This window comes from Herpailurus yagouaroundi, unplaced genomic scaffold (assembly GCF_014898765.1).
Source record: "Herpailurus yagouaroundi ecotype Mexico unplaced genomic scaffold, PumYag 180, whole genome shotgun sequence".
Lineage (NCBI taxonomy): Eukaryota > Metazoa > Chordata > Mammalia > Carnivora > Felidae > Herpailurus > Herpailurus yagouaroundi.
The window spans coordinates 1,309,032-1,332,580 of NW_024412411.1; the positions used below are offsets into that span (position 1 = coordinate 1,309,032).

The window sequence follows — 23,549 nt, forward strand, 5'->3', positions numbered from 1 at the left end:
CCTCGCTCTCTCTGCCTATCTCCAGCTCACGCTCGCTTGCTCTCAAAATAAATAAACTTAAAACAAAAATAATGAAAATAAATGTGTCTATCTTTATCAATTGATTGTAAGATCTTTGAAAACAGGAACCATGTCTGCCTACTCAGCCTTAATCTCAGTGCCCAGCAGAGTTTCCACACAGACTTGTAAAATAATACAGTGGGCTGTAAAGGGAATTAAGAAGGAAGGGAGAAAACAGGGAGGGAGATAAGCAGGAAAAAGAGAGGGAGAGCTAGAGAACAGATCTGGAATAGAAGAGTGATTATCAGAGTACAAGTGGATGCTTTAAAAGGAATTATTTTGAAAAAAAAAGTTTTTCATTTCATGAATACACACACACACAGACTGGCATGTTCTCAGTCATGATGTAAAATATAATTTTTACTATGGGTTACAACCCAATGTTTTGAAAACCCTATACTGCATTCCAAAGCACACTTTACAACTCAGTCAGCTACACTGCATTTATTGCAATGATTCTCAACTTTTATTCTTTAACCTTAATCTCCTTGAGGATTACAATATTCTCCCATTAGGAAAAAAAAAAAAAATAGCTAAAGACAGCAAGAGAAATACTCATCTACTATTTCCTTCTGTTACCTAACAATTTTCATATGATTAATCCTATGTCCCTAACAATCCTAAGATCTCTGAAGATGGAGCTGCCTTCTTCCTCTATTATTTCCCTCACAGTGCTTAGCAAGATATAAGCACATTGAGTAAATAGAGTAGTACCCCTTTGTGGCAGAGGATACATTCCAAGACCCCCAATGGATGCCTGAAATCACAGAAAGTATACTGGGCCTCATATATACTGTTTTTTCCTGTACATACAGACCTATGATAAAGTTTAATTTATAAACTAGGTACAGTAAAGATAAACAATAACTAATAATAAAATAAAACTATTATAACAATATACTATGATAAAAATTATGTGAATGTGGTCTCTCTCTCTCAAAATACCTTGTGGTACCAGGATGATGTCAGATGACAAAATGAATATATGATGGGATGAAATGAGGTGAAAGTCATAGGCATTGTGATGTAGAGTTAGGCTACTATTGACCTTTTGACAATACTCAGGAGAATCATCTGCTTCCAGATCACGGATGTCCGGGTAACTGAAACCGTGGAAAGCAAAACCCCAGATAAGTGGGGGAGGACTACTATACTAGTAGGTTGACTGCCAGCTGCCCTCCTGGATAATTACATTAAAATTAAAAAAACTGGGGCACCTGGGTGGCGCAGTCGGTTAAGCGTCCGACTTTAGCCAGGTCACTATCTCGCGGTCCATGAGTTCGAGCCCCGCGTCGGGCTCTGGGCTGATGGCTCAGAGCCTGGAGCCTGTTTCCGATTCTGTGTCTCCCTCTCTCTCTGCCCCTCGCCCGTTCATGCTCTGTCTCTCTCTGTCCCAAAAATAAATAAACGTTGAAAAAAAAATTTTTTTAATTTAAAAAAGATAATAAAATTAAAAAAACTACATAAGTCAGTCTGCTGCTCACTGGCATGGCAAAAATGAGAGAGAAAAAGAAAAACCCTAAGCCCATAAAAGTCAAAAATAAAAGAAACCAAAGTACCACTTTGTATATTAACAAGCCCTGATAAATGCTACACTGGCAGAATCTAGCAGAGACTCATCTGGATCAAATTATGTTCTCTGAAGGAATGAGAAACAAAATAAGCCCTGCCTTTCAGAGCTTGTTGTAGGAAGTACCATCTAAACTACAGCATTTTAAAGTGGGCCCAAAGCTGAAAAATATAACATAGAGGTGTTACCTACTCCAGTAATTTAGGTTCACAAGTTTTCAATTCCTATTTGTTACAGACTTACCATAAGGGGATCCTCATCCTCCTTTTTTTAAAGGTCTAAAAAACTAGATGCTCATCTCATTCACAGGAAAGGACCAATAAAAGTGCACTATGTATTTTGGTCTTTGGTTTCGTGAGCTAAAATGGAAGACTAGGAATTTCAGAGAATGATGTTCTCAAGATACTAAAGATTAGAAGATGGACCACCACTGTCCACTTCTCCATCTCTTGGCTTTTATTAAACTACTCAGACAAAACCAAATCAACCACCTGCCCACCCCTAGCATTTATTATATCATATATACTTCTTTAATGTTTATTTTTCAGAGAGAGAGAGAAAGAGACAGGGCGTGGGGGGGGGGGGGGGGGCAGAGAGAGAGGGAGACACAGAATCTGAAGCAGGTTCCAGGCTCTGAGCTGTCAGCACGGAGCCAGACAGGGCTCGAACCCATGGACCATGAGATCATGACCTGAGCCGAAGCCAGACACTTAACCAACTGAGCCACCCAGGCACCCCTATATCCATCCTATATTTTAAAATAATTCTCGGGGCGCCTGGGTGGCGCAGTCGGTTAAGCGTCCGACTTCAGCCAGGTCACGATCTCGCGGTCCGTGAGTTCGAGCCCCGCGTCGGGCTCTGGGCTGATGGCTCAGAGCCTGGAGCCTGTTTCCGATTCTGTGTCTTCCTCTCTCTCTGCCCCTCCCCCGTTCATGCTCTGTCTCTCTCTGTCCCAAAAATAAATAAAACGTTGAAAAAAAAATTAAAAAAAAAAAATAATTCTCATTCATTCTTTGAATTCCTATTCATGGTAAGTCCTGTGCTAAGTATAGGCATAAAGTCCCGATCTTTGAAACACTCACAGCCTAGTGGACAAAATATCCAGTCAACCAGTATTTACTAAGTGCCTACAATTTTGAAATAACTTTATTGCTTTAACAGGGGCAAGTAGGATCAAGTTGAAACTTGTTCATACCTGCCTCATACGGTTCTCTGCTAAATGTATGTTTTGCTCTTGTTTTTCCAAACCGATTAAACCTTTTGGCAAGGCAGGGACCGTCTCCTCTTATAATTTCACACTGCCAAGCAAAGGGCTGGCACAAAGGAGAAACTCAGCAAGTCTAATGGGAAATAACTGTTGAGGAAGAACACAAGTCCCAGGCCCTTCCCAGTACTCATCCTGTCAGAAGTTGTCTTTGCCACCCTACTCTGATTCTGTATCACTAGTCCCAGTCCCAAACTCCTCCGAGACTACTCCTGGGGCAAGTGGCAACACACGTCGTGCAAAGGGCAAATTCCAGGGGTGTCTGTCTGTGTCTAAGATCTTTTCTTTTTCACCCCACAGAAGAGATCAGGAAACTGACAGGTGCCCGTTTAGGGCTGAATCCCTTCTTCCCGGCTCCTCCCAGTCCCTAGGACAGCTCATCAGCCCCAGGGTTTTCCAATACAACTCCGATGTTAGCCATGGGTTCGAACCCTGGCCTCACCATCAACTAACTGGGTGGCCTTGCGTTAGTCACCAGACCTCTCTCTGCACTTCAGATTCTTCACCTGAGAAGAGGAGCTAATAAACACTGCCTGGAAAGTGCTCGGCTCACACAGGAACCACCCGTTAAAGGGGAGGTATTACTCTTTAGAAAGGCGCCAGGATGACAAAGCCGAGGGGGCTCAGACTGAAGGCCTTGTGGGGGGTGGGAGGGTCAGACTGACGCAAGCCAGAGGCCGAGCGGGCTTGACAGGGCGGGAAGCCTCTGCGGGCAGGGCGGGAAGCGGTGGAGGCGGGCGGGCGCCGCCGACTGCAAGGGCGGCGGCAGCCCGCGACCCCTTTACCTGCCCCCCACTAACCCGCCGCCCCCTCCCCGGCTTCTCACCTCGCTTGATCACATGCATCGCGGCTAGTGGCTGAGGCGCTGAGGGATTCGAGACGGGACTGCAGCTCTGAGGCGCCGGCGGGATCGAGAAGGTAGTAGGGTGCGAAGGGTCGGGTTCCTGGGGGCACTCAGGTGCAGGGACTGGATTTGGGGCCACAGAGCACTTTCCTCCACGGAGCGGAGGCGCGACAATCCGAATACCCTTCCCGCTCCCGCCACCCAAGACGCAAAAGCGGCGCGACGGAGCTCGAATGACGTTACTCGACGCTGCCAGCGCCCTGGCTGGTGGGCAGGGCTAGTAAAGCCCGAGTAAGCCTCGCCCCAGTAGCCGCCATCTTGGGTATGGGCAGGGCCCTGGATACTGCGCCTTTCCCGCGGCCACATTGGGTGTGGGCACGCCCGGCGGGAACGCGGTTCTCCCGCCGCCATGTTGAGTGTGGGCATAGAGGAATCTGGGACAGGAACCCCGCGCTGCGCGCAGAACCCGCCAGGCCTGGCCCCGCCCTCCTCGTTGGCGCGCCCCCGCCGAGAATAAGATGGTTCAGGTGTTTTTGAAATAAAAACCCAACCATCCAAAAACCCTTTCTTGTCTTGAGGACTGTTAGAATATAATAACCCGACTGCTGTCCAATGTGGGCTGTAGCCTTCGATCCAGAGCTGGAGGCAGCCAGGAGGCCCACGCTCTAGGTCGGAGGAAATCTGGCACAAAATCCTTGGAAGAGAGCCTTGCTAGGCTAAGGGCATTGAATTTTATCCTGACGGAATGGGAACTCTGGAAGAGTTTGAGCAGGGCAGGGCTTATATAATTCTCCAGCGGGTGGTGGCAGAAACAGGGTCAGCAGTAAGGCCTTGTGGAAGCAGAATGGACTGTGCTTGGTGACTGAATGTGGGGGGTAAGAATGGGTAAGAGACGAAATATACAAGACTGATGTAAAAGCTTCTGATTAGGCTACACAAACTAATTTTTATGAAAGCTCACGTGGCATCGATTTCTAAAACCTTTCATTGGTTTTTCACTGCCCTCCAGATACACCCCGAGCTCCCTGTGAAGTAATTAAAAAAGACAAAGGTGATAGGCAAGGCCATGGGATAGATAGGTTAAGGGTGGATGGGGTTGCCAGATTTAGCAAACAAAAATAACGTGTCCCAAATGTTGCAGGGGACATAATTATACTAAAAACGTTTTTATTTATCAGAAATTCCAGTTAAACCAAGCAGGCATCCTGTATTTCATCTGGTAACCCTATCCAGAGAGCTTTGGGGTACGTGTGTTAGTTTCATTTTTCCTTGGCCAAGGAGAAATAGTCTCTTCTTCATCCTGTCTGCTATGCCAGAGAACACAATGAGAGTCAAAGCCAGCAGAGGTTAAAATCTCCTACATGCTTTATTGGACTTCAAAGAGTCTTATGAAATAACACAGAAAAACCCATGTGAGGGTGCCCAGGGGGTACAAGGCAGTCTGCAGCCTAGCACCCTCCTAAGACCAGCCCCAGGTGCCTGCACCCCAGGCCCCAAATAGGATCCCAGAGTAAAGGCATGGGAGGGAGTGGGGCAACAGGAAAATACCTTTACAGCCATAGCAAAAACAGGTAAGGAAGAGACTTGTCTAGAGGGTGGGAAGGGTGTGGGGGAAGAGGTCACACAGCTGCCTTCACCTACATCTTCCTTAGCCACCCCCTTCCCTAAACCAGCTGTGTCCTTTTTGAGCCTCTGGCCCAAGCTATGCAGTAACATGAAAATGGGGTCTGACAAGGGGAGTATGTGGTGCAGGCACTTGGGAAATTCAGGAGATTTATTTTTTCAATTTAAAAATGTTTTTTGGTTCAAATGCAACAATATCCTGCCCAACCACTTCAGGGCCCCATTTGAGCCCTGTATCATGGCTGAGACTCCCATGGCCAGGGGAGCCATTTGTCCTGAGCTCCAGGAGTACTGATGCTTGGGGGAGCATTTGGGCAGCACCTCTTACAGTCAAACCTTCCTGCAGTGTGGGGGAGCAGGGATAAGAAAGACGCAGGTGTGGGTGAGAGAAGAGAGAAAAGGTGACTACCTTATAGCCCACAACTCTGGCATCTACTCATGCTCCAACTAAGAGGAGTCTCTCCCAACCTACCCCCTAGCCTGGCCTCTCTTCAAAATTCTCTAGTAGCTTATTCTCTGGGAATGTGTTCCACTCCCCCATGGACCCCTAGAGGCTCAAGAGAGCTCCAGGCCAAGTTTCCTTCTGGCCCACCACACTCCCAAAGAACAAACCTCAAGCAATAGACCCTAGGCCCGCCCCAGTCTGAGGCAAACAGAACCATCGTAGATGGGGTGGAACAGGTCTGAGGCACAGACGTCAGAAGTTACTCCTCCTATCTTCCCCCCCCCCCCCCCAAGCTGCTAGGGGAAGTTGCGGAGTGGTGGGAGGGAGGAGCCTGAAAGCAGGAAACACAGAGAAACAAGAAACCAAACTTCAAAACTGGGACAGCAGAGACAGAAGCTGGACCCCAGAAGTGGAGCTGGGAGCTGAGGGGACAGCAACTAAGACATGCACTGAAGTAGAGAGGGAGTGGCAGCGGCAGCCCGTGGGTGGGAGGGCAGGGCAGGCAGGCCATGGTGGTCAGTTAATAAATAATGTTGAAGGACCCAAGGATGAGGGGGGCAGGTATGTACAGTGCCGAGGCCCCTGGGCCAGCCCCTCCCATGCCCCACTCTAGGGGCCAGGGATCTTGGAAGGGGAAGAAAGAGAGGCAGAAGACCAGGGAAGGGCAAGCTGTCCCGCCACTGCCACTCTCATCCTGACTACTTCTTAAGAGGCTTCTTAAAGATTTTGAGGGGAAACTTCTTCCGGCCTGGGCTGGAGTCTGTCTCCTCACCAATGGAGCCATTATCCTCCTCAGCCACAGCCTTCTTGCCAGCCAGATGGGGAATGCGTGTATTTCGGCTAGCCTGCAGGGCTCTGCCGTCCCCAACCGGAGATGGTGTGTCTGGGTCTGGGGAACTGGAGCTGTGAGAACGGGAAGAATCCAAAAGTGGAGAGCCACCAGGTGGGGCTGAGGGGCTCAGCTCCATCAGGCTGTGGGCCTTGTCCAGCCCATGGTTCAGCGCCAGTAGTGCCTTCTTGGCCAGGGCAGGGCTGTCAGGCAGTTTCTCCACCAAAGACCCGGGGTGGACCCCCTCAATCAGCCGGTGGCTGCCATTGGAGGTCATGGCGTTGAGGGCCTCATCTGCAGCACGGACCATCTGAGGAGGCTTGGGGGCCATACGCTGGCGGTCACTCATGTGGAGGGAGGACTCCGAATCGGAAAGGGTCAAATCCCTGCAAGACAGGGCAGAGAGGAGGAAAGGGACAACATACAGGATAGGGGAATGGGGAGAAGGTGAAGAGGAGAGAGGAACAGCATGAGAAGACAAGGAGGGGGTAGGGAATGGGGATGGAAAGAGGGGCAGGAGAGAGAAAAGAGGATGAACAGACAGGTGGGTGAGAGAGAAGGATGAGAACGAGAAGGAAGTTGAGTAGGCCGTTAAGTACAGGATAAGAGAGGCGGCAGGAATAGGGAATGGGGACAGGATGGGGAAGAGACACGGAGGGGAGAATAAAAGCAGGGAGAAAGAAAGGCAAAAGGAGGAACAAATAGAAATAAGAAGGACAAGGGGAGAAAAAAAAGAAAGAAAGGGAAGAGTGGTAGAGAGAAAAGAGACAAACAAGAAGCAAAACCAAACATCATTATACCATCATCTGTCTGGCAAAGGGCTTTCTAGAGACGGGCCCCCACCCTGCTGAGTGGCCAGGCCCTAAACTGCTGCAACTGTAGGCTTAAATTCCCCAGGCATCCTCAATAAAATCTCTTCCTTCCCTCAGCTGGCTAGACTTCTTAGGACTCAACCTTAAGCCAACCCAGAGCCCACATATTGCTCTGGGTCACCATTTTCCATGACTTTCTTCCCCACGGACTCCTGTCACACCCTGGGATACATCCAGTCTGGGCCAAGCCCCAAGGAACAGGGTACATGCAGTAGTAAGTGGGCCTGACCCAGGCTGGGGAGGAGAAGGTTAGAACAGCCTTGCAAACAATCCCTTATCCACCCCAAAAGGTCAGGATGCTGCCTCTTTCAACCCTCTCACAGGATTCAAAGTGGGTCACAGAGAAGTGTTTCTGAGTTCAAACCAAAGTCGGCTGGCAGCTGGAAAGGTGGGGTCTTTTTCAGAGCTCTGTGAGAGGGACAGTGCAGGCAGGTGCAGAAACACAGCACATGGGTCTTTTAAGTAGCAGTGGTTCCAAAGAGCTGCCACTAGATGTCAGAAGGTCTGTTTCGATTTCCATCTCTGCCTGAGGCTTGTTGTGTGACCTTAAACTTAAGTCATCTAACCTTGCTGGTCCTCAGTTTTGGCCAAATGAAGATAATACCAATTGAGTGATCTTGCAAGGCTGTTTGGAGGATCAGGTATGTTAGCAAATCACTTGGAAATGTAGGAAGTATGTGGGAATGAAGATGATGAGGCCAATCAAGCTGGAAGACCCATTGTAGGCCAGTCACAAGAGGCTTCTTTGCAAGGCTGTTATGGGGATGTGACACCGCACACTGGACATGCACACACCAAGGTTAGTCCAGAAAGCTGAGACCCCAAAGGGCCTGGCTACTCCTAAGAAGGCCCATGAACCAATTCCCGATGCCTCCTCTCCTGCCTCTACAGACAAAAGGGTAAATATGAGGGGTCCCCTGTCAGTCCCTTAACCCTCCCTCTGCTTTTCCAGAGGCCTGACAACCACGGTAGAGGCAGAGGAGAGAGATAAGGGAAATGCTTAAGCATCCGGGTCAGGAAGCCAAAGGGAAAGAGTCAGGAGTGGTAGGGGAGAGCACCACAGGATCTGGAAAGGAGGAGGCTGGGGGTCAAAAATCAGGGAAGGCACCAGGCCCTTAAAATATGCAAAAGCAGAAGGTTGGCTCATAGCTAGTGTAGGGTTAATTCTCAACAGGAAACAACTAACTAAGCAGCTACCCCATGGGCCAGTATCTTCCTGGAGACAAGGAACAGCAGAGAACAATCCCAGCTCCAATTCCATTCTACAAATCCTATTTCAGCCACATACTCTACTGTTTACTAGTATTCAGTCTCATATTTGGTTTCCTATATCAGACACTGTCCTTCTTCCATCTAAATATGCCCTTGTTTCCTTAAGTTCCAAGATGATCCTCTCCATATCCTGCCTTTTCCACACACATAATGAGCCAGTGAGCAAGGTGCCGAGACAGTTCTGGGGGGCAGCAGCACTGGAAAGGGGGCCATCTACGCTGATGAGGTGAGAACCCCAGAAGCCTACATTTCTAATGCCAAGGAAGAGTGGTCGGGGGTTGGGGGACCTCCCAGCCTCACTCCTCGTGGCCTACAGCTCCAGTTGGCCATGATTCCCGTCCCCCCATGCCTTGTCATCAGTTATAAGCTAAGACTTTCCAATGCAAGAAAAAAGCCTGGAGGAAACCCAGGTGTCACACCCTGGAGGTAAAAGCCCTGCTGAGGCAAAGCTCACTTTCCCTCCCTGGATCTTTGAGACACTCGGGCGCCAGAAGGTGTCCCTCCCCAAAGGCTGGGTTGCCTTGGGCTCCCATACCAAGCTACTAACCTTACTAGAGAGCCTGTTTGTCTTTAGAGACGATCCTCTGGTGCATGGTGCAAAAGAAAATTAAGTAGTGAACAGGCCAGGTGGGTGCAGGTACCTCCCCACCCGCCCCTCCCCATTGCCCTCAGCTTGGGCCTTGGAGCTTGAGATCCACAGCATCCCCTAGTGCCCCAGACCCCATCCAGCCCTCTCCACCTGTATTGGGAGGGGCAGTCTCCCAGCCTAGGCTTCTGGATGAAAATGAGGATGAGGATGAATATGAGCCACTCTGCAGGGTGAAAGTGCTAGCAAAGGCAGTCCCTTTGTAAAAGACAAAGGAACAGCCCTCTAGGCTAACACAGAGAGAGACTGGCCTCCTGAGTGAAGCACAGCCAGAAGTCAGCAACGGCATCAGCAGGCTGCAGCCCCGAGGCCAGGGCTGGTCATGTCTCAACTTCAGAGATGAGAGGTCCCTCCAGAGGAGAGGGACTTTCTGAGTCTCCCCTAAGCTTGTTCCAGGCAAAGTGAATTCTCTTATCTCTGACCCTAGCCTATCTCCTAAGGTAGCTGCTAGAGCAGGCTGTGGGAGAAAGCCTTTCACCAGCTGTTACACAGTGCAGTTATTGAGACCTTGTGGAAGGACAAAAATACCTAGAGTGCCCTGGAATGGAAAGTCAAGTTCTACTCTGTTCTGTTACTAATTAGCTGTGGGACGTGGGGAAAATTACTTAACTTTTCAGTACCTTAAATTCCTATTCTGAAAGTGAGTACTTTGTGCTGGCCCCACCTATAAACTCTTCTTGTCTAAAACCCCTGAACCCATTTCCCCTCTTCAGTTCCCTAATTCCGTGAAGGTTACCATATCCATGCAGCCACCCCAGCTAGAAACCTGGGTGTCATCCTAGACTCCTCCTTCTCCTCCACCCATCTCAGCCAGTTACCAAATTAAACCTCTCCTTTCCAATGCCTAGACCTCACTACCTCCCCTACTGGTCTACCTTGGTGACTTCCAGATTTCTGTAGTCTCCCCTTCTCTTCTTTATACAGGCCACAAAAATGTTATTTCTAAAGTGCAAATCTGATTCTCTTCCCTTTATTTTTATTTGAGAGACGAAGAGCGCACAAGCTGGTGAGAGGGGCAAAGGAAAGGGGGTGGGGAGAGACAGAGAGAGAGGGAGAATCTTAAGCAGGCTTCATGCTCAGCATGGAGCCCGATGTGGGGCTGGATCCCATGACCCTGGGATCATGACCTGAGCTGAAATCAAGAGTCAGATGCTCAACCAACTGAGCCACCCATGCGCCCCATGATTCTCTTCCTTTTTAAAACCCTTTTGCAATTCTCCATCTCCTAAAGGGCAATGCCCAAGCCTCTTGGAGCCCTTCCTCCTCCTAGCCTCATCTACCACCCTTTCCCACCAACGCACGCCCAAGGTTCTAACCACAAATACATCATATTCTCTTGAACCTCCACGCCTCTGCACATTAAGCCTTCCTTTGCCTAGACTATACTTCCTCCTTTTCCTGCACAGGGTGTTAGCACAGATGTCACCTCTTTTGTGAAGCGTTCCACCCAGGTGCACACTGTTAGTCACTCCCTCCTCAGCACCCCATAGCACTTCTCAGACTGTTCCATAATTATTTATGTACCTCTCCCGGACCAGACTGTGAGTCTTGATGGCTGGGATGTATCTTATCATCTATGAATCCCCATGCCCAGCAGAGCCTGGCCCAGAGCAGGTATCAATAAATGTTCTATTGAAGGAGTAAAGGAAGTAAAGACTCCATGGAAACAACGGATGTGAAAGTGCAAAGTTTAGGCAAAAGTGCAATAGGACCGTGAGGGAGGGGCATTGTACTCATTTTTAGAGTCAGCAAAACCCCAAACAGAGAAGGGAACAAAGTTGTGGGGAGTTAGGCTGAACTTAAGAAGGAGCCCAGGGCTGGGAAAGGGCAGGACCAGGAGAAGATGCCCCACTGCACACACCCCCACAGCTGACCAAGCAGCAGCCAGCAGGCAGAGGCCAAGGTAAAGGCAACAGAAAGGCAAGGAAGAGAAGAGAGACAGCCGATACCCCAAGCTCTCTGAATGCCCAGGCATCACAGCGGTGCTGTCAGCAGGGGATGGGTCAGGGTAGGGCTTCATCTGGAGGAAATAGGAAGTGCTGTGGTGGTAATAGACAGGGTGAACATGGACGTTGGTGATGGAGGTGGTGAAGGTGGTGGTGGTGGTGGAGGAGGAGGTGGTGGTGGTGGTGGTGGTGGTAGAGGAACAGGAAGAAGAAGCAGAGGCAGGTGGAGAGCTGGTCCCGTGGCCTTCAGAACTGAAAGACTGTCCAGATGAAAGGCTGCGCATTCGCCGCAGAGAGACCCGGCTTGTCAAGAAGTGGCCAGCCTCGCCCTCTACCAACCTCTGAGATCCCAGGCCGTGCTGTGGTTCCGTCAGGCGCTGCCGGACACTGCACTGCAGGGTGGGAGCTGCAAGGAGAGTAAAGAAAGTGTCAGGAGGGGCCGACCTCCTCGGGGCTGGCAGCCAAGCAGGTTTGCCCCTGGAGAAAGGCTTGCTGCAGACCGCTCGGCCCTTGGTGCCCAATGTGGAGAACGGGGCACCTCCTCCCGAAAACCTCCCACCAGGGGTCCTAAAAGGAAGGGGACATTGAAGATGAGGTGCCCAGGTCAGTTTTAGTGGCAACTGCAATGGAAGGATACCGAGGGCCAATATTATAAGAGAGGAGAGGCAGGGCAGTTAGTGGGAGGAAACGGGCCAGGCAGGGTGGGAGGGGGTGTGGGACGAGGTCCGGGAGAGCACTAAGAACCAGCCTTTTTAGAAAGCCAACCTCAGGAAGTAATTCACAGTTCAGACAAGGATCTATACACACACATGCTCATCACATAAGTATTAATAATTGTATGAAAATACACATAAAATTGAAAATGATAATATATCTGATTGTTGGAAGACTATACAGCTATTAAAAATTCTGCTTAAGATTTGAAAAACATACAAAAATACCTACTGAAATGCTCAGGGGAGACAAAAGGATACATGAAAGAAACACCTTGAACTACGGAACACAAAAGACTCGAGTTTGAAGTGAGGCCTTCCCACTTGTAGTCGCGACCTTGCGCAACTAGTTTCCCTAGTTTGAGACCTAGTTTATAAAATTCTGCAGGGTTGTTGTGACGCTTCAAGAGAGTGTATTTAAAGTACCTGTCACAGTTCATGGCACTCAACAAATGGTAGTGGTCATTATTATCTTGACCACATAAAAAATTATTAAAAAATTCACAGACAGGAGACTGTAGGAAAAAAGCTGTTCAAATACAGTGGGACTAGGTGTGCCTTTTTCTTCAGCACTTTTTCACTTTTCACTTTCCAAATTTCTTCTAACAAGCATACAGACAACACAGAGCCAGCTCCTGGAATAATGCTACAAATCAGGCTCTTGGAAGACGACGGCCACCATGCCCAGGGAAGGGGTATACGGGCACCAGGTAACTTGGGAATGTGCTAGAGCATCCCCCTTGGGCTCACTTCCAGCTCCAGCTGAAAACAGAATTTCTACCTTTGTTTTTTTTCCTCTACCCTGAGAGGTGGGCCTCCCCGCCTTCTCCCTAAAGATGGGAGAATGAGCCACGTGACATGGGTGCCAGAAGCCATGGAGGCTCCGCAAGGGAGAGAACGCAGGTCCACAGTGATGGAGAGCTGGGGAGGCAGGGCTTCTATGACTGGTGGCTTTCAAGGCATGGAAAGGGAGGCAGAAGAGGAAGAAGCAGCATGGAAAAGGAAGAGGCAAAGGGAGAAGTAAGGGGGAAAGGGAGGAAAAGGGAGAAACATGAAAAAGAGAAAAGAAAGGAAGGATCTTTCCTTCTCTCTTTCCATCCCAGCCCAGCTAGAAGAAGGGCCACCAGGACTTCTGTCTAGCTGGGCCGGAAGGAGAAGCCCAAGCCTTCCCTCACTATGGGTGCTCTCTCTCCAGCCCTCAGCTGAGCAGGCTGATTCTTCTCACCCCTGAACCTCTCCCTGCAGTTAGTAGGGATAGTGCCAAGGGAATAGAGGGAGCAGGCAGGGGAGTGAGGCAGGCAGGAGAAGGAGCTCAGGGGTAGGAGTGTTGGTTTAGTCCCAAAAGTTGGAAAAACAAAAGCCCCAAAGGGGCTCCTCAAACCCGGGTATTTCCAGAGGGACTGATCATCCGAGCCGGCGGATGCTGAGCAGAGAGAGCGGTCACTGAACCTACGCCCCATCAGCCAGGCAGCATCTAGGTTCCAACAGCCAGGCCAAAAGGAGAAGAGAATCTGATTTACAGAGGGCTTCAGCCCACCTTTCAGTGGGATAAGGGGAGGGCCAGGGCAAGGACTGGGTAGCTGAGAGCTAATGAAGATCCCTCCCAACCCATGGAACATGGGAGCCTTGCCTGCCAGTGATCCTAACCTTGTTGGGCCTTTGATTAAAGCCCTGATAGGATATCAGACAAGGGTGACAAAGCAGCTTGGCCAGAGGCAACGTACTGCTGAACAAATTTACAAATAAATCCTGTCTGTAGCTGGAGTCCAGCCTGATGAAAGAATCTGGCTTTCTGAAAGTGAGCCCCTAAGCCAGGCCCATGGGATGTGGGCCCGAGACAACAGCTTTTCCGTAGTAAAGGTCTATTCTAGTTATCTAAATAGCCTCTGATCCAGGGAAAATTTCAACTGGGCCCCTTAGGGGTAAGTCCCTCATTCACTGAAGATTTCCCACAGAGAGTTGTCTCTTTGACTTTGCTCTACTCAGCTCTCACCACTTGAGGGGAGGAACAGGAGAGGGAAGGCCCAGGAAAGGGTGCAGAGGTCCAAGAATTCAGGGGAACATGCTTGTGCAGGAGATCCCTCCAGGACAAGAATGTCTTTCTGGCTTGGAGAATTTAGGGCTATGTCTCTTTAAGGGACTACCGCTTTATGGGGCCTCACACAAAAACAGAAAAAGATATCATTCCATTTGTCTTTAGCAATTAAGAACAAATATAAAAATGAAAACAGATAATAGCAGTAAAGAGCCAAAATGAATGCCATTTTGATATAATGCACCACTAAAGGAGATTGTTTTTATAAAGGCACATGGGGGAGAAAAAGGAGAATAAAGGGATTTAAGAAACACAAAGAGTGAAGGGAGACACACTTAACACAATAGACCCAGAGGGGCAGACAGAGCATAGAGCATGGAAACAACACCAAGAGCACAACTGTAGAGAAATATCCTGACATGAACTGTGCTTTATGAACCAAGGCCCTGAGCTCAACTACCTTCCTTGGTCTCCGCCCCATATGCTGTTCTAGGCACAGCAGTAGCCAACCACTTCTCAACCGGTGCATCAAAGGCTCCTTCCCTCACCCCCACCCAAGAGGTCACCTACATTGCATGGACAAGGGTGACACAATCTCCTCATCCATGTCATCCACGTCGTCGGTCATGATGAAGTGGGCAGGGTTGGGGCGTGTGCTGCCCATCCAGCTGGGGTCTATGTTGAGAGCAGCCACCAGGGAGTGGATGCCAGGATTGTTGACAATCTGGAAGCCACAGAGGATCTCAATCTGCTGCCAGCGGTGCAGGCGCTCCCTCAGTGCTGCCGTCACCTCACTCAGAGCTTGCCTGGAGCACATGGAAGAGAATTGAAGCCATGGGCGGGTGGGAGCCCCGGTAGGAACGAGGCTTCCTAGAGGAACAGGTTGGGGGAATACGTGCAAATAAGAAACACAGTTAAATCATAAATTCAAGAGCAAGGTGGGAGCTGGATAAAGGCTGGGGCAGGACACCAGAGCTGCCCCTCTACCAGTGAAGAAGCAGAACTGGGGTTGCAGACTCCACACACCCTCCAACTCCGAGGATGGGGTGGACACCGCCAGAGCTGGGCATCAGGTGCTACTTACTTCGCAGTGAGGATTTTGTGATCCACATCATCCAGGGAAGAGCTGTGGGCCACGTGGAAGGTGCCAAAGAGTGTGTTTCTCTTCTTTTTTATCTTCTCAGCCTGCAAAAATGAGATCCCCAGCTTAAACAGAGCAGGGATTAGAGGTGGGACAATGAGAAATGCCTTTCAGTGGCTGGCTCCTCCTCCTCCTAGCACAGCTTAGGCTGCATGAGAGAAAGGAAGAGAAGAAGGGAAAGGAAGGCAGGGGGAAGGACAACAGCGGGGGAGGAGAGAAAATGAAGGCAAAGAGAGAAGCAGTGGGATCCCCTGACAGTCCCCCAGCCCCAGAAGGGTTCTGCCCCATAGCGGGCTGGGGCTGGCAGAGTTTTCCCTCTACCTGCCTCCACTTGCTTCATCTTTCCAGAAGGCAGGTGGGAGTACACCCATGCCCTCAGCCCCTCCTCCAGGAACTTGAGGACATCATCAGGAACTATTTTTCAGGAAAAGAAACAGAACCCAGCACCAGGATATCTCTTTGTCCAACAGGAGGGATAAGGAGAGGTGGAGAGGAGGAAGAAGGGCAGGTGAGGGGAGGGGGCAAGGAGGAGAGAAGAGAGTGATGGGAAGGCAGGTCTCACCCCTTCCTTGGCCACCAGCAGCTGCTTCTCAGCATTTTGCTTCTTGATGTTATAGTACTGCACCTCCACCTCGTGGGTCAGCTGCAGCCACTTCTGAAGGGCCTCTGGAGCATACCATGAGCTGTGTGATTCCAGTTCCTTCTCTGCTTTCCTCAGGGCCTCCCGAACCTGTGCAGCCAAGAGGATGTGAGCCATTACTGCTGCCATGACCCTCTCCCGATGCCTCTGATAGCACAGAATTCTGAGTTCTTATCTGCTATCTCATATGAGCTTCCAGCCCTCTCGAGAGGCAGAAAGGGCAAGGATTATTCTGTGTTTTATATATTACAAGGAGACAAACTCAGAGAAGGAAAGTAATCTACTCAAGGTCACACAGTCAGTAGTGTCAACCAGATCTCAAATTGAGAGGTTTTTTTTTTTTTTTTTGCTGCCAGACTAGAGCATTGTGTACCCACACATTAGCTGCCTCTCCTGGCCTGCAGCCAATCTCCATAATCCTCCCTGCTCTCTTGAGGCTCAGGTCAGCTCAGTGAGCCACCTTCTTTCCGAGAGGTGGGGGTCTATGCTCAGACCTCAAGACATCACCATGTGGCAGAAAAAGCACTTGACTGGGAATCCAAAACTCTGATTCCGGCTCCTGGCCCTGTGACCCTGTGCTTTCAATAGCAGATCTCAATTTAGTGTGAGGAAAGACTTTCTCCCTTGCAAATCCAAACCACAGTAAAGGGGTGATCTCAGGAGGAGGTATGTGAACAGCTCAGGTCAGAGAGCCCTTAAAAATGATCGCTATTCCAGAAAGGGATAGCCTGAATGCTCTCCAAAGTGTCCTGTAGTCCCGAGGTTTTGTCTATGATTCTCCCATTGAGCAGGGCAGGTAGGCTTTGAAGGGCACCCTCTACAAACCAGCACACTTACTTTGAACATGGGCATTGCCGAAAGAGGCCAAGACATGAGAGAAGCAATGTGTAAGCAGAGATCTCACTGACTTCTCAGCAAGGAGCATCCAATGAAGCTGAAACATGGAAGCACTAAACATGGAAGGTCTGAGATTGCATGCAGACATTATACACACTGGATCCCTTGCTATCTCACCCAGTCTACAGAAGTGACTCCCAATTTCCCCACCTAGACACTGACCTTTAGCTGGTCAGAATCCCAGAGAAAAGGGATTGAGAGGCAGTTGTATTATTCCCAACTTGCCAATGGGGCAAGTATCCCAGAGCAGGCCTGAGGTTCTCTCCGTGGCCTGAGATAGACTGGGAGGGCCTTAGCTAAGGACAGAACACTTTTATTCCATAGAGAGCCAATGAGACGACAAATCCCCACTTGGTTTTCGGTCTTTGAAAAAGTGGAAAAAGAAACTATAACTTAGCCCACTCCTGGCTTTGTAGATTTAAAATGGAGAACAGATGCCTTAGAGTCTAATACACCAAGTGTGAAAATGTATTATCAAGTTCTACCTTGAAGGGAGAGAAAGGAATGGGATAAGCTAAGAGCAAGGGAGGATGGAGAGAAAAAGAAAAAAGAGGAAAGGGAGGGCAGTGGGACAGTTGGGAAAGGCTGGTCTAACAGGCTCAAAATGGTTTAACAGGAGAAATACTTACAAAATAGGGAAAAGGAAGTGGGGGGCGGGGTGGGGAGGATGGGAGGCAGGGAGACAGAGACAGACCCATCCTGCCACACACAAGGAATAAATGCCTGAAGGAGATAGAGCTGGGGGGCAAGTCACAGTATTCTTTTATTCTATGGCTGTGGTTCTCAACCTGCGACACGCTGGAATCACCTGGGGAATCACACTTCAAAAATACTGGTATCTGGACCCAAACCCAGATTCTGATTTCACAGATCTGGGGCGCTGGCCTAGGTATCAATACTTTCTCATGTTCTGCAAGTTCTACTACATAGCTTCTACTATGCAGCAAAGTTAATAACCACTGACCACGTGCTTTATTACCCCTGACTTCCACTTCCCCATAGGATGCAGTAGGTCATGCCAGAAGAATAATTCTGATCCAACACAGCATCTGGGGAAAGCTGTCTAAGCTACACAAATTACAAAATTCTTGAAAGACAAATTATTATAATTATGAAAAATTTTCAAAGTCATCAGAGAGCTATAAAGACTATGTCTACAATTTTTCCAGTATGATCCAGGGATCCTTGAGTGCATCCTTTCAGAGCATCTGTGAGATCAAACTATTTTCATAATTGTACTAAGACATTATTTACCTTTTTCACTCCCTTTCGCTCACAACTGAACTGTAGATTTCTCCAGAGGCTATATGATAAGTAATATCATAACAGATTGAATATAGACACTAATATAAGAATCAGCAGTCTATTAAGCCTGACATTAAAAGAATTTGCAAAACTGTAAAAAAAAAAACAAAACAACTCACTTCTCATTAAATTATTTTTATTTTGAAAAATGCCCGTCATTTTTTTTTTTTTTTAACGTTTATTTATTTTTGAGACAGAGAAAGACAGAGCATGAACGGGGGAGGGTCAGAGAGAGAGGGAGACACAGAATCTGAAGCAGGTTCCAGGCTCGGAGCTGTCAGCACAGAGCCCTATACAAGGCTTCAACCCATGAACTGTGAGATCTGACCTGACTGTCAGATCAGCCCATGACCTGAGCTGAAGGCAGACACTTAACCGATTGAGCCACCCAGGCACCCCTTAAGATTTTTTTTTTTTTTAAGTAATCTCTACCCCCGATGTGGGGCTTGAACTCATGACCCCAAGATCAAGAGTTGCATGCTCTTCTGACTGAGCCAGCAAGGCACCCCTGAATTAATAAATACTCTTTAATTTTCTCAGTTTTAACTTCTAACAGGATAAACAGCAACAGACTTCCCCTTTAAAAATGTTCTTTGATGGGGCGCCTGTGGGCTCAGTCGGTTAAAGCCTCTGACTTCAGCTCAGGTCAGGATCTCATGGTTCGTGGGTTCAGCCCCACATCGGGCTCTGTGCTGATAGCTCAGAGCCTGGCGCCTGCTTCAGATTCTGTGTCTCTGTCTCTCTCTGCCCCTCCCCCACCTCTCAAAAATAAACCTTAAAAAAAATTTTTTTTTAATGTTCTTTGAGGTCCTAAATAATTTTTAAGAGTCAAAGGGTTCTGAGATCAAAAAGTCTGAGAATCACTGGACTAGATGAACTGAAAATCCAAAGAGGGGAAAAAGCCTAAGATGAGTTGATAATTGTCAGCCATTTTCTTCCTTGGAGCCATTGGATGGTTCTGGGTGAGAGCTGATAACTGGGCATGGCCCAGGGCAGTGGGGACTCCACTGGAGCCTAGAGAAACCAGCCCAGCTTTTGTTGGTAGTACAGTACTGGTATGACAGATTGGAAATTGAGATTGGAAACATACATCCAGTTTTCTTCATTGAGCACTTACTCAGTTCTGGGGCTGTGCAGGAGAACACATAGCTAGGTCAAAGGGTGGAATAAAATCTCCCATAATTTCATAATACTTAGGGGACAAAACATTGTAGGAAGGAAGGGACCTGCTTCACACATACCCCTGGGTCCTCCCCTCGAGACAGCTGCAAAATTTTGAAGCTATGAGGAGCAGGAGGCCAAAGAGCTAAGTTAAAATCCTCCAAGTGGCAAAAATGAATCTCTCATAGTCTTTCAGGGCTCAGGAGAAAGAAATCCACAAGCTCTCAAGAAAAAGGAAGGAACATGCCTGAGAAACAGGGACAAACGAGTGCTAGACCAAGTCTTTCTAAAACTACAACCCAGCTCCAACATGGCTCAATTTCTGATTGGCTTGAGGTGATTAGATCCTCACCCTACATACCTAGCAGAAGAAGGGAGGAGCCTCTATTTGATGGAAGATAAAATCATCTGGAGCCTCTATTATTTTTTATACACACTGTCCACTATTTAATAAAAATAAATGACTAGACATGAGAAGAGGCAGGAAAATATAACCAATAATCAAGAGGAAAAATAGGCAGTCCCATAAGTGATCCAAATGTGAGAGGCACCAGAAAAGGACTTCAACTATGAGTGAAGAAAATACAGAGATGGACACAATAAATGGAAACATGGAAATTCTGGGCAGGAAACCGGAATCTATAAAAGAGTAACACAGGCATTCTAGAACTGAAAACTACATTATCTGAGAGTAGGATTCCACTGGATGGGTTGAACAAAACAGCACAATATTCACAGCAGAATATAGGATTAGAGAACTCAGAGACGAATCCACAGAAAATAATGAAACCAAAGCACGAAGAGAAAAAAAAGACACAACTAAGCATAAGAGACAAGTGGAATCCAGTTAAAAGGTCTTACATAAATACTGGATTCCCAGAAGGAGAGGAGAGATTGGAACAGAAGCAATATGTAGACATGAAACAAAATGTGTATTCTGCAGTTGTCAGGCAGAATGCTCTGTATATGTTGATAAGGTCAAATTGATTAATCATGTTTACATTTTTCACATCCTTACTGATACTTTTGGCTTCTTATTTTTGATAGAGGTGTTTTAAAATCTCTAACTTTGACCATAAATTTGTCTATTAAACTTTTAGTTCCTTCAGCTCTTGCTTTATATATATATTTTTTTAATTTTTTTAAATGTTTATTTATTTTTGAGAGCGAGAGAGACAGACAGACAGAGCGTGAGGAGAAGGGCAGAGAGAGAGGGAGACACAGAATCCAAAGCAGGCTCCAGGTTCTGAGCTGTCTGCACAGAGGCCAATGCAGAGCTTGAATGCACGAACTGTGTGTGAGATCATGACCTACACTGAAAGATGCTTAACTGACTGAGCCACCCAGGTGCCTCATTGTTTTATATATTTTTAAGCTATATTATTAGATGTATACAAATTAAGTGTTGTTATGTTACTGTTGGATTCACACATTTATCATGATGAAATGTCCATTTTTGTCTCTAGTAATACCTCTTGCTCTAAAGCCTATTTTGTCTGATAGTAATATAGCTACTCCTGTTTTATTGTGCTTTGCGTTTGTATGATATATCTTTTCTCATCCTTTTACTTTTACCCATTTTATATCCTTACCATTTTATATCTCTTGTAAACAGCAGATAGCTGGGTTTTGTTTTTTTATCCAATCTGACACTCTTCACCTTTCCATTGTATTGTTTGGTCTGTTTACATAAACCAAGTCTCAACACATTTGAAAGAACTGAAAATATACAACATATGTTCTCTGACCAACAGTGAAATTAAATTAGAAATCAATGAGAAAAAATCACTGGAAAAGTCCCCAACTGTTTGCAAATTAATCAACACACTTGTCCTAAACAACCATGAGCACCCCCCAAAAAAATTGCAATAGAAATTAAAAAATCTTTTCAACTGAATGATAATGAAAATATGAAATACCAGAACTTAGTGAATGCAGCAGCTAAAGCAGTGCTGAGCTGTAAATTCATAGTTCTAAATGCCTCTGTTGGAAAATATTAAAGGTTTAAAATCAATAACCTAATCTTCCACCTCAAGAAGCTAGAAAAATAAGGGGCACCTGACTGGCTCAGTCAGTGGAGCACGCGACTCTTGACCTGGGGGTTGTGAGTTTTGAGCCCCATGTTGGGTATACGGATTGCTTAAAAATAAAATCTGAAAAAATAAAAATTTTAAAAAAGCTAGAAAAATAAGAGCAGTAGGCTTCACACCCAGCGTGGAACCAACACGCGGGGCTTGAACTCACACCCTGAGATCAAAACCTGAACTGAGATCAACAGTCAGACTCTTAACCAACTGAACCACCCAGGTACCCCTAAAAAATTTTTTTTTAAAGTGCAAGACTTCTACACTGAAAACTACAAAACATTGCTGGGAGAAATTTTAAAAGACCTAAATAGGAGACAAGATAAACAATGCTCACGGATTGTAAGAATCATTTTGTTAAAATGTCAATTTTCCCCGACATTAATCTATAGATTCAATATAAAACCAATAAAAATCCCAGCAAGGCTTTTTTGGGGGCAGGGGGAGTAGGGAGAAGTGGTAGAATGACAAGCTTAATTATGGAAATGCAAAGAACCTAGAACAGCCAAGGCCATTTTGAAGAACAAAGCTGGAGAACTTACTACTGATATTGAGACTTAGTAGAAGACAATGTGCTTTAAGGACAGACAGACTACAGAACAGAATTATCTACTTGAAAAAAAAAAAAAAAAAAAAGAACCTTGACTTCCTACCTCATATAGACAAAAACTAATTTGAAATAAACCACAAACCTAAACGTGAAAAGTAAAACAAGAACACTTCTATAAGAAAATTTACAAAAATATCTTGGGGATCGGGAAAGATTTCTTAAAGAGGCCACAAAAAGTACCAACCACTTAAAAAAAATGATTAAATTGGACTTCATTAAAATCAAGGCTTTCTGTTCATTAAAGGCAATATTAAGAGAGCAAAACAAGCTACAGACAGGGAAAAGATTTGTGTTATATGTATATATATATACAGGAAGACTTACATCCAGAATATATAAAGAACTCCTACAAATCAACTAAGAAGAAGACAAGTAACACAATTTTTAAAATGAGAAGAGATTCCCAAATAAAATGGTCAATAAATTTATCAAAAGGTATTTATTATTATTAGCCATTAGGAAAATGAATATTAAAATCACAATGAAATACCTCTAGATCCCGGAATGTATACAATTAAAAAGCCTAAAAATACCAAGGTTGTAGCTCAACCAGAACTCTCACACATTGCTGGCGCTAATATGGACTGGTCCAACCATTTTGGAAAACTAGAGGTTTCTAATACAGCTAAATTTATAAATTCCCTATTTTATTTATATATCCAACAGAAATAAGTGTTTATGCTAAGAGAATATGCAGGAGGTCCATAGCAGTGTTATTCATAAAAGGAAAAGAAAAAGAACTGCAAACAACTCAAATGTCTACCAACAGAAGAATGGATAAATAATTTAAAGAACACTCCTGCAATGAATAATTACTTAGCAATGCAAATAAACCAACTACCACTACCCACAGTCACATGGATGACTCTCACAGACATAATGCTGAGTAAAAGAAACCAAACACGAAGAAAAATACCATATAACGCCATTTATATGAAGTTCAAAATCAAGCAAAACAAATCCAGTTTACAGATCATGACCATAGTTACCTTTTGGTGGAATATTGACAGAAGGCAGAGAGAAGCAAAAGTGAGCCTTCTAGGGTGCTTAAAAGATACTCTTTATCTTGCTCTGGATGCTGGTTATACAGGTACATGCTTATAGGAAAGCTTTCCAGCTGTATATTTATGATTGGTACACTTTATGTAATAGTTCAATAAAAAGGGAACAAAATAACTGTTATCACCTGTTATCCCCTAGTCTTTGAAAATCACAGTGACCTTTTTTTTTTTTTTTTTACAACTTTTCCACTATTATTGGTAAGAGTCTAGTAACTCCTAAAGATATTCTTTGAGGCATATTTCAAAGTCCTCGCACATGACGCATTCCAGCCAGGCTTTTGGCCCTGCACTTTTCCCACCCCCACCCCAGGGTGTCCAGGAAACAGTACACTCTCCTACCTGCTCCAACTCCTCCTCTGCGTATTTTTGGCGACTCCGCTCATTCTCAGTACCCTCCCGCAGCTCCTTCAGCCGCTGGGCTTCCTGCTTGGCAAGGTTGATCTCATCACGCAGCTTCTTCTCCAGATGTACCTTCTCCACCTCCACTGTGCGGTGCTCCTCTTGGGCCTTGTGCAGCCTGGGGAGCGATGC

At 46.7% G+C, this 23,549-nt stretch overlaps 2 protein-coding genes across 7 annotated transcripts in view; both read right to left on the reverse strand.

Annotated features, from left to right (window-relative positions):
• Positions 1-3,947, reverse strand: part of RRM1 (ribonucleotide reductase catalytic subunit M1) — a 37,149-nt gene extending 33,202 nt beyond the window's left edge. Inside the window, exon 1 of the mRNA XM_040489150.1 lies at positions 3,721-3,947. Within this exon, the coding sequence (XP_040345084.1) occupies positions 3,721-3,739 (19 nt within the window). The 5' untranslated portion in view covers positions 3,740-3,947. The remainder of the gene's footprint in view (positions 1-3,720) is intronic.
• A 1,134-nt stretch (positions 3,948-5,081) lies between these two features.
• The window catches only part of STIM1 (stromal interaction molecule 1), a 186,032-nt gene continuing 167,564 nt past the window's right edge, over positions 5,082-23,549 (reverse strand). Inside the window, exons 7-14 of one of the 6 annotated variants that reach the window (XM_040489148.1) lie at positions 23,358-23,535; positions 15,823-15,990; positions 15,204-15,304; positions 14,690-14,925; positions 13,466-13,558; positions 11,711-11,777; positions 9,327-9,363; positions 6,850-7,021 (exon numbers count right to left, since the gene is read on the reverse strand). In XM_040489148.1, coding sequence (XP_040345082.1) covers positions 6,977-7,021; positions 9,327-9,363; positions 11,711-11,777; positions 13,466-13,558; positions 14,690-14,925; positions 15,204-15,304; positions 15,823-15,990; positions 23,358-23,535 — 925 coding nt within the window. In that variant the 3' untranslated portion in view covers positions 6,850-6,976. The other 5 variants (XM_040489145.1, XM_040489149.1, XM_040489146.1 and 2 more) reach the window with 5 other exon arrangements.